At 45.7% G+C, this 10,588-nt stretch overlaps 1 protein-coding gene across 1 annotated transcript in view; it reads left to right on the top strand.

Annotated features, from left to right (window-relative positions):
* Positions 1 to 1,038: 1,038 nt before the first annotated feature.
* Positions 1,039 to 10,588, top strand: part of LOC306792493 (putative E3 ubiquitin-protein ligase HERC1) — a gene marked incomplete at its 5' end in the record, with an annotated part of 32,900 nt that continues 23,350 nt past the window's right edge. Inside the window, 22 exons of the mRNA XM_079289668.1 lie at positions 1,039 to 2,052; positions 2,839 to 2,934; positions 3,028 to 3,210; positions 3,320 to 3,532; positions 3,734 to 3,832; positions 3,935 to 4,031; positions 4,144 to 4,287; positions 4,523 to 4,650; positions 5,210 to 5,354; positions 5,498 to 5,669; positions 5,875 to 6,009; positions 6,283 to 6,448; positions 6,699 to 6,824; positions 7,236 to 7,472; positions 7,683 to 7,835; positions 7,914 to 8,046; positions 8,411 to 8,614; positions 8,765 to 8,986; positions 9,431 to 9,604; positions 9,799 to 9,913; positions 10,035 to 10,152; positions 10,352 to 10,553. Of these exons, the coding sequence (XP_079145794.1) occupies positions 1,039 to 2,052; positions 2,839 to 2,934; positions 3,028 to 3,210; positions 3,320 to 3,532; positions 3,734 to 3,832; positions 3,935 to 4,031; positions 4,144 to 4,287; positions 4,523 to 4,650; positions 5,210 to 5,354; positions 5,498 to 5,669; positions 5,875 to 6,009; positions 6,283 to 6,448; positions 6,699 to 6,824; positions 7,236 to 7,472; positions 7,683 to 7,835; positions 7,914 to 8,046; positions 8,411 to 8,614; positions 8,765 to 8,986; positions 9,431 to 9,604; positions 9,799 to 9,913; positions 10,035 to 10,152; positions 10,352 to 10,553 (4,276 nt within the window). The remainder of the gene's footprint in view (positions 2,053 to 2,838; positions 2,935 to 3,027; positions 3,211 to 3,319; positions 3,533 to 3,733; positions 3,833 to 3,934; positions 4,032 to 4,143; positions 4,288 to 4,522; positions 4,651 to 5,209; positions 5,355 to 5,497; positions 5,670 to 5,874; positions 6,010 to 6,282; positions 6,449 to 6,698; positions 6,825 to 7,235; positions 7,473 to 7,682; positions 7,836 to 7,913; positions 8,047 to 8,410; positions 8,615 to 8,764; positions 8,987 to 9,430; positions 9,605 to 9,798; positions 9,914 to 10,034; positions 10,153 to 10,351; positions 10,554 to 10,588) is intronic.

The following is a 10,588-nucleotide window of genomic DNA, read 5'->3' as shown; positions in this document are numbered from 1 at the left end:
TTTTGTCCTAGAGTGGAAACCATATAGCCCCACAGGCCTCAGGCAAGGCAAGGGAGATGACTGTGTGGACTATGGTGGCATGCTCGCATGTTTAGCAGCAACTAGCATTCTCTCACACACACCGGGTCATATTTTTGTAAGTGTTAATCATAGAAAGAGTCTCAGATCATTACCCACGAGTATGGGGATTTCTACTTTACAACTCAACAGCGTATTTTGCCAGTTAGTTTAGCCTCAAAATGACTTGTCAGGAATGACAAGTCATTTCTTTTGGGGTCATTATAGCACATGATATAAACACAAATCTGTATTTTTGTTCCGGGAAAGTTGTTAATGTAAATATGTAAAATTTTCTCTCAAGAGCAACAGCAGACCTGCTCGTTATTTGTTTAGAAAGCAGACAAACATGCAGACAGACAGGCCGGGAGTTAGGTTTTCTTTGCATGGGATTGTATTTCAGAGCACCAGTTCACCATCTTGGAGGCAATAACTATGAAAACCGCATTGAGAGTGTGAATGAATTTCTAAAGGGGAACAGATTATCATCACTCATGTGCTTGATTCAATTCTTTTGACTGGTTATATTGTGAAATCAATACTTTCAAATGTTAATAAAACCCAAAACATCCCTTTTGTATTGTGTAGCTAGCATATCAGCTTGTGAGACAAAAGTCTCGTCGTTAGCGTGGGTGTGTTGGTTAGCAGTTATCAACGGGTGAGCTGACCTATTTCAGTGATACCCACTGGGCCTATGCCACTAGCCTGGATGTACTGTATGCTGGAAGAGTTCCAACACGAATGAGAAACTTGACACCTTTGCGCTGAATTTACTTGGCAGGAAAACGCATTAGATCATTGGCTTGCAGCTGCAAATTTACGACCGATTTAAAGAAAAAGCCATTTCATTATGTTAATCAAGTGTGTGGGACGATCCATGTGAATTTTCAAAATCTGTCTATTGACAGCCCTCATTAGCTCGTATTTCCCGCTCTGTTTTTTTTTTTCAGGCGCTCATCAGAGTCTAGATAATGCTCAGACATGGTGCCTTGTCAGACCCATGTGTTGCTGAAGTGGCAGGAGCACTTCAATAGCTCCTGGGCAGCAGAAGACAGTGTGCAGACAGCCAGGAGGCACGGAGCCGCTGTGCTCTACAATAAGCTCCTTCTCAACAAGGAAGTGGTGACTCTGGCCCAACCTGTGCAAGAACTCGTCGGCCCACGCCTGCCAGACTTCGAGTGCGAGTCCAGTGCCTCGGCGGAGAAGGAAGAGTACCTTTCATCCCTGCTTCACAGCCAGCGATGGCTGGCTCACCGGATGCTGACGCAGACCTCCTACACCTTGGGCCTCCACCACAGGCTGGTAGTCCTCCAGAGGATCTACTACGCACTTCACCGAAAATACCATGACAAATTCCGCGTGCAGCTGCCCTCCCAGTCCACAGACGGTGGCACCGACTGTGGGCAACTTGAGCTGGCCTCACAGCCCTGCCGGCCAGGGGGAGCATCCAGAGTCAAGTCGGGTACGGATGTTCTGATCGAGATGGGCGTGCGGACGGGTTTGAGTCTGCTCTTCTCGTTGCTGCAGCAGAACTGGAGGTACGCGGCCTCCGTGCATCCGGAGTCGGTTCTCTGCAACGACGTGCTCGCCACGGCGTCCTCTGTGCTGACGTCTCTGCCGCCGCTCTCTCTGGCCAACGAGAATAAGATCCCGTCAGTTGGGCTCGACTGCCTGGCACAGGTGTCCGACTTCCTGAAGAAGACGTCTGTGAGCAGCGGGACCGGCGGGGCGGACCCGACCGGCCGGAGGCTAGCGCTGGAGCTGCTGCTCGGCCTGGCCATGCAGAGAGGCTCTCTAAAGTTTCTGCTGGAGTGGGTGGAGGTAGCCCTGGCTGCTTCTATGTCCTCATCCTCCTCTACACTGTCTTCCTCTTCCTCCTCCTCCTCCTCCTCCTCCTCCTCCTCCTCCTCCTCCTCCTCACTGAGCTCCCAGAACTCAGCTGGCGTGGGCTTTGATGTCATCCATCAAACGCTTCTCCAAATGAAGCAATATTCGGTAGGTCTTCAAATTTGGACCTTTGTTTTTTTTGTCTATTGTTGCCTTGTCGTCTTTTCTGGTGTTTTTGGAGTAATCTTTCTCTTACTTTTCCATGAACTCTATTCAGACATGACATGTCAGAGCAACTCCTTTGTCCTTACATCGCATGATTGACTTGCATGCGCATTTATGAACATGCTGGTAAACGAGGCCCATCGATTGTAAAGCAGGATAATTGCTCTTCGCCGCCACATCCATCCCGACTCTAAGCTGTCCTTTTTGTCTGAACGGTCTCATTTGAAACTTTGAGCGATGCATTAGTGTGCAGATACGGATTAAGATTGAGTCAGTCTTCCTTCCCTCCCTCTGTATTCGTATTGAGTCATCCCTTAGCAGGCGAATCAGCTTTGCAATGTTTCTAGACAACAAGGACTGGGTATTGCCAACATCCTCATGATTGATTTAGCCCGTCCTACACACAGTTTCAAGCTCTGTCATAGCTTAAGAAAGTCACAAAACATAAAACACACTTAAGATCTGGATCTAAAGGCTAGGATCGAAAATGTGTGCCTCTTTGTCTTTCTTGACTTCACCTTCTGCCTGATCATGCAGTGACTCGTCACTGTGTTTGGAATAGAGGCTTTTGTTTCTGGTTTAGAAAGACTGTGCAAGTAAAAAGTGAGGAATGTGATAAAACAAGATGTATTGTACATTCAAATCAACCTAATGTTTCCACGCCGGGAGTGTCAGGTGATGGTAAAAACACACTATGTTGATGGCTAAACAAGTATTTTTCTCCCCCAGGGTTTCCGTGGGGATTCAGTCAATTCTCAGGTGCTGAAAAGGGATGCAGATGGACTTTGTCGACTCTCCCAGGCAGCTCTCTGCCTGTTTGAGGAGGTACTTACTCTGTAACATTTAGGCACTATTAAGAACTGATGCACTTTCCAGTAGCTGACTTTATGGACCTCACCCTCCTCTCCTTTTTGACAGATTTGTAACCTAGCGTCCTACTGCCTGTGCTCCTGCGGCACGAATGCAGCTGCTCCTGGTTCAGAGAGTGACACGGTCATGGTGTATGTGTGGGGCAGCAACAGCAGCCATCAGCTGGCAGAGGGGACTCTGGAGAAAATCCTGCTGCCAAAGCTGACTCAGGGCTTCAGTGATGCCCAAATGGTACGGCTACCCGTAATACTGATAACCCATAATATTACTCTGCTACTTTACATCTCGGCTTTTAACGTTCTTGTTTTTTTTTTTTTTATCCACTTTGTCTGTCTTTTAGATCGAGGCAGGCCAGTACTGTACATTTTCAGTATCTGCAGATGGTTCAGTTAAAGCATGTGGAAAAGGCAGCTATGGCCGCCTGGGCCTGGGGGACTCCAACAACCAGTCCATGCCCAAAAAACTTGTGCTGGAGCCACACAGGAACATGAAGAAGGTGTCCTCCTCCAAGGGCTCTGATGGTCACACTTTGGCCATCACTGTAGAGGGAGAGGTAACAAGTTAATATAACTACTATATGTACTGATACATATCAGTCAAACTTACATTTTAACATGTGAGACATCGTGATTTACACACTGCTTTTTCCCTCACTTCTACTTCCTCTGTTGGTATTAGTAAGATTTTAAATGACAAATAAAAGTCTTCCCTTTCTTCATAATGAATTCTAAAATGTTCAAAATCTGTTTTCCAGGTGTTCAGCTGGGGTGACGGAGAGTATGGGAAACTGGGCCACGGCAACAGTGCGACACAGAAATACCCCAAAATCATACAAGGACCGCTGTTTGGCAAGGTAGGCATTCAGAAAACCTTCTACTTTATTCATGCATGTATATTTATTTGCAAAGCCATGCGATTTAACATCATTTTGCACACATTATGGTGTCTCTGCCAGGTTGTTGTTTGCGTGTCTGCTGGCTACAGACACAGTGCCGCTGTGACTAATGATGGAGAGCTTTACACCTGGGGAGAAGGCGACTTTGGAAGACTCGGTACACACTTTATTTCTCAATTTGCTCTCAACCATTTCAGTGAAGCATGTTGTGCAGCAACCCTCTGTTGTGCTGTGTTTCCCCCCCCCCCCCCCCCCCCTCCCTCGACCAGGTCACAGTGACAGTCAGAGTCGGAACGTGCCCACGCTGGTGAAGGACATCAGCGGTGTGGGTCAGGTGGCCTGTGGCAGCTCCCACACCGTTGCTGTGGCGCAGGATGGACGCACTGTGTGGTCCTTTGGGGGAGGGGACAATGGTAAGTTGGCAGATGACATATAGCTTCATTTAAGCCCATAATGCAGCGTCTGTGTGAAAGATTGTAACTTCTGTACAATATATAAGTTGCTTGAAAATAGCAAACACTATGTCTGTTGTGTTAACGTAAAGGACGGTACCATAGAAGGATCGTTTGCGGTCCATCTTAACAGAAATGCCTCTGCTTAAGGTAGAGTGAATTAATGCTGGTTCTCCGACACGACTCATTTTTGCAGGTAAACTAGGTCACGGAGACACCAATCGTGTGTATCGGCCCAAAGTCATAGAGGCCCTGCATGGATTCATCATCAGGAAAGTGTGTGCTGGCAGCCAGTCATCTCTGGCCCTTACCTCTGCAGGACAGGTGAGGTGCAGTGTCGTGGGTCAACTTTCAACTAACCTTACCCGAGCTAAGCTCACTCGGCTCTTTCTACACTCTCCTTGTGGAAAGCTTTTATTCTGAAGGGGCATACTAACACAACATACTATCACCTTCTAGTGAGATTGTCTATTTGAGTGAAAACAATGGCATTGTCCTCAGAGTTTAGCAGTCTGGAGTCTAATTTTTTTGTTTGTATACAATGGAGAAAAACTGTAATACAGCATTTATTCCTGGGAATGTCGCTGCTGACACCCACTTTAATATTGCAGATATTTGAATTTTGCGATACTTCAGTGGGAACTAGGCTCAATCACCTTTACCTCCTTCAGCGATAGAGAGTGACTTAACAGACATTTATTTCAATGAAAATCTTCGATAATGCCACTTTAACAACTGCCACTCTCGTTCTTCATCAGCTCCTGATGTGTGTAGTCTAAATAATGTATCTGTCTTTAATTACATCCTAAACACAAGGATGGAATACAGTGACGCCTAAAGAGATACAGAAAAGACACTCGTGTTTATTCTTTTTTTCATTTAGGTGTTTGCATGGGGCTGTGGCTCCTGTTTAGGATGTGGCTCCTCTGAGACAACCTCTCTGAGACCCAGGTTCATAGAAGACCTGAGTATCACCAAGATCATTGATATCTCATGTGGCGACAGCCACTGTCTGGCTCTGACGCATGGTAAGAGACCATCAACAGTTAATCGTCATTTAAAAAAAAAAAAGTATTTTGGGTAAGAATCATCATTTCTATAGAGGTGTGAATGGGATATTACAGTTGTGAATATGCTCTGACTGCAATGCACGCTGCTCTCCTTCCATCAGAGAATGAAGTGTATGCCTGGGGGAACAACACGATGGGCCAATGTGGACAAGGCCACACTTCGACACCAATTACCAAACCCAAAAAAGTGCTCGGTCTAGAGGGGGTGTCGATCCAGCAAATCACTGCTGGCACTTCTCACAGCCTGGCTTGGACCGCAGATCCAACTGACCGGTGAAGCCTAATCTCGTCTCAAACTAATTCAAGTGTTTCTTTTCTGAAGTCCATGTAATAGTTGTGTTTAATTGGTTTTCTCTTGAATGTTGGTCATTGTTTTATACCGCTGAACTCTTGTTTTCTCATTCCCCCCCCCCGTCTTATGAGTTCTGATATGTTTGTGCTTGCACAGCTCTTTTTAAGTGACTTACTTATTTTCCAGGCAACTGGTGGCGTGGCACAGGCCCTTTTGTGTCGACTTGGAAGAGAGTACGTTCACCTACCTACGCAACTTCCTAGAGAGTTACTGTGATGGCATCGGGAATGACACGCCCCCTGCCCCCTTCATGTCTAAAAGGTATGCAAATAAATTGACATAGCACTCTATCAGTCGTGATAATATAACCTGTGAAAGAAAAAATTGTGTGTTTGAGATCTCATTCAGTATAGAGTCATGTCCAAAGATCTGTCTTCGTTGCGCGTTGAGCTCTGATCAGTTTTAATGAATTGAATCTCTGTTTTTATCCCATTACATCACCACCCACAGGAGACCACATGGAATCCCACACCGTAATGTTCCCTCCTATCTAATTCACCAGCATTCCTAATGCTCTCTGTTTACATTCCTCAGGGACCACCATCAGTTTCTCTTGCTGTGCATGAAGCTGCTGTCCATCCACTTATCCTTGGCCCATGCCGGCGGCACTGGGGCCATGGTTTTGGGGGCTCAGGGCAGGCCCCTCAGAAACCTGCTCTTCCGGCTCATAGATACCAATATGCCAGACTCCATACAACAGGTAAACTAACAGTCCAGCTCTTACTAGATTATTACCGTAATATCTTTAAGATGAGTTGTGACAGGAGGAACTTGTTGGTGTTGTCTGCAGGTGTAGGAACCACGATAGTAAGAACAGTTTTGTGTGTAATATAAACTGTGAAGTAGAGCCTTTATGTATTCATTTATTTATTCATTCACTTGCAGTAAATGCCAACCATCGATTTCCAAGTGTCTTTTCATGTTGTGTTGACATTCCTGTCCACCCTCAGGCAGTTCTGAACACGCTGTCCATTGGTGCATCCCTGCTGCTCCCTCCACTGAGGGAAAGAACAGAGCTGCTCCTGTCCCTCCTTCCTCAGTGCCCTCAGAGCTTAAATGTCCCCTCCAAAGGACAGGTATGCCATTTTTTGCGCATTTGTGCCTCAACAAATCACCATGCAGGAGGGGGTTTTGTTAACGAAGATGTTTATGGAAATGCATAACACGCATAAACAATTCCATTTAAGCTGCTTTAAAGAAGGACATGTGTTGTTCCTTTGCTGCATGGCTGTCCTCTAAAATATAACTAACTAATAGTTGGCTATAAAATGGATGGATGGATAAAACTGTTTGTCCAAATCACAGAACCAACTTGGAGTGTTGCGAAGCAATATGTGTTGAAGACTGAACGTTGTGAAAATGTGTTGCCGTAAAAAAAAAAGAAACACTTCTTCTCCTCAGATGTTTTTGGTAATCACATTTAAATGAAAAAATAAATACCCAATCAAACCATTCTCTCATTTTCTTCCCCCCGTTTCTTTCAAAAGCGCCTTCAGCTAGACATGGTCCTCAGCAGCCTTCAGGATCAGAGCCATGTATCTTCTCTACTAGGTTACAGCAATTTTGGGGAGGTGACATCTCTGGGAACCCCTCTGACGCCCGTTGTGTCCGCCCGGCCTTCCTCCTCCTCCTCCTCCTCCTCCAGCTCTGTTGAGGCCTATAACCCTCTGCACTTAGCAGAGGTGCTGCTCAGAACCCTGCTCCTCAGCATCGGCTTCTACACGGTATGGAAAGAGGACCCCCGTGCGTTTGTGTGCAACTTTGTGTCTTATGTGTTGAATTACGTTTTCACGTTTAGGCAAATGAAGTGCGTTGTTCTCTCACTCAAATCTTGTTGCCAATTTCACAAATGTTCTATATTTTCTGGATATTTTAGTGCACAATGTTACTGTTTATTCTACACACTTTCTCTTTTTGTGTGTGTGTACATACAGGAGCGGGCATTTGGGGAATTGGAGAAAAACAGTGACAAGCAGCTATCAAGTGATAGCCAGGGACAGACTGATCCTCCCTGTCACTTCCACCAGCTGCTGTCTGGACTACACAAACACCTGCTCGCTCATTGCTATATCCATCCCAGCCCCGAGGTACATGTATATTTAAACCTAATTGCTCCGCTGTCATATAGTTGCATTTATGTTCACCGTGATTCATCTGTTCTGTAGGACGACAGCAGTGTAACGCTGCTTCATGAGCACCTTTACCTGCTGCTTCCCTGTGCTGCCGAGACACTCCGGAGATCGACCAAACTGTTGAAGGAGAGTTCACTGGATAAACAAATAATCAAGAAGCTGCACGGTAAGAATTATGGCTGACAACAAGTGTGCCCCATTATAACCTACCGTAGTTTATCTATCGTCCCAAATATATTTGACTTAGTTATGTTGTTTGCACAGTGCTTTTATTCATAAAACATAACGAGACCGTGTGTGCTTTTTAGTAACATTTAGTTTTATTCTGACACCTTGAAACATAGGTCAGAACAACAAGGCCATAAAAACTGTATCTGTATGTGAACTGTCTCATGAGCTAAACCTGTACTCGTTGCTCTGAGGACCAGCACATTATACACATTCTATAAATGTGTCCATCTGTATTCCTCAGTTATTTTTATGGTCCGTCACTCTAATCCCCCCCCCTCTCGTCTCAACCCTTGTCTCAGTGGTGTTGTACAACTCGGTGGCTGGCAGCCTGCTGTGCCAAGTAATGTACTCCTTGCTGCTGCTGCCCCTGGGCATAGTTCAACCCCTCCTGAGCCATTTACTGGCCCTGCTGGAACAACTCAATGATTTCAACAGGTTGCTACCGGAGGCCGGCGTCCTGGAAGAACAAGAACTGAGAATGGAGGCTCAGAAGACCTGTTCAGGTCAGTGGCGTTTTGATTCATGCTTGACCCGTAGATTTATTTTTTGATATTACCGGCTAGAGGTATGGTTATTAATAAAAGGATGGCACAAGATTCATCTTACAGGAGGAAAATCTAGAGTTTAACTGTGACGAGGGATCTTCCTTCCAGATAAAAGTGAGGAAAACACATGCCTTGGTCAGCAGCAACAGGAGGAGGAGAGCAAGTGGGCCTGGCTGTTGGATCTGGAACGGTCTGTGGCGTTGGCAGTCGGCCGTTGCCTCGGTGGTATGCTGCAAGGCCCGCCGCCCTCGCTTCAGGAGAAAACATCAGAGTTCTGGCTGTCAAATGTCCTCCTCAGGAACGGGCTCGAGATGGACTTCGAACAGCTGGGTAGGAAAAACATACTGCATGCTTTCATAATATGAGCCAATGTTTTGGCAAGTGGATACAAACTGCATGCAATGTTCACCCCAAGTTTAATGTTGCACTAATGTGTCCACACTTTGTATGCAACAACTAATAATAAAACTGCCTGCTGTGTTTGCCAACGGGCAAAGAGGATGTTATGGAGACTACAAATGAGTTCAGAGTAATGTTTGCCATTTTCTTTGTTGTTTTATTAGGTAGATAGACAACAACAAAAACAGGAAGAGGGTGGATCGGATGACAAACAAGAAGCTACCTAGTTTACCTTGTATACATCTTAGAACACGAGACCACAGGGATAGCCTGAAGATCATGTTATTATGCAAATTAAATGAAATCAACTTTTCTCAGTGTGTAGTTTCCACTTGTTTACTCGTCTTATGTCCCGTGTGATTCTTTGTCCTGAAGACTCCGGCATGGCATGGCTGACTGAGGTGGTACTGCTGGGCAGTAGTGATGCCAGGCTGGCAGAGCTCAGTCTGAATGAGGAAACCAGGACTTTACTGGAACTGGCGCTGGGATCCTCCAGAGGACCTGCAGGTGGCCTGTGGCGGAATATGGAGGAGTATGCTCACAGCAGAGGTACTTTGACTCGCATGTTTGTGTGCGGAGTGCATGCAAGTCTAGAATGTAAATACCCAGATGACCATTGACAAACTGTATTAATATTCTTGCTCTAATCACTGCTGCACAATTATGTCATATATTCATTTAATAAATTCTGGTCTTTAGGTTGTATGCTCTTTCATTTCTGTGTTGTTTTGCTGTGAGAGCAGAGTGGGAGAGTGGAGGCTCTGCAGGCGACTGTTTGCTGCAGACTGTCTGTCGCTGCTGTCTGGCTGCTCTTCTGAAACACACCGGACTGCAGAATGAGGCCTGTTTGCAGGATAGGTCAGTTGTGTAATATTTACCTGAAAGTCCTGTTCCTGAGCATTTTATTAACTCATAATTGTGTCAGATCCATACTGCAATGCTAACGATTTCCTTTATTTTTCCGCTTCCCTTGAGGCAGATACGAGCCCTGTGAGATGCTGTTGGACGTCTATGAAACGGTTTATAAAATCAGAAGCACTCTGTTGGGCCATAAAAACTCTCCAAGGATTACACAGGTGCAGACTGCTGTCAAACAGGTATCATGACTAATATTACTTTATTTCATTTCCAAATATGATGCATTGTCTCTTGTTGTGTTAATATTAATAATTATTGCATTGTACTTTCTATTCAAGAGGCATTTTTCCCCCCACTATTCTAACAAGGACTCACACATAATCTTGACTAAAAATGAGGGAGAACGCAGGTGTATTTAAGACATTTCTTGTATTGCAGACCACTCAAGCGCCCCAAAGTCCCGATGCAGACAGGCAAGAGCCGGGCACCTCAGCGGAGCAGGTGGGAAAGGATCATGATCAGCAGTCAGGAGGTCCCTGCAGCTGGGAGGCGCCGGTGCCTCCACCCCCCACAGCAAACCACAACCAGGAAGAGGTTGCGGAGGAGGACGCATTTGGCAACAGTCGTATGTACCTGTCAGGTTAGAAATGCTTGTCTGTATTTCTTCCCTCTTTG

The sequence above is a fragment of the Melanostigma gelatinosum genome (genome assembly GCF_949748355.1).
Source record: "Melanostigma gelatinosum genome assembly, chromosome: 18".
NCBI classification, from domain to species: domain Eukaryota; kingdom Metazoa; phylum Chordata; class Actinopteri; order Perciformes; family Zoarcidae; genus Melanostigma; species Melanostigma gelatinosum.
The sequence above is the reverse complement of the archived record's forward strand: the minus strand, read 5'-3'. Positions and strand labels throughout refer to the sequence as shown.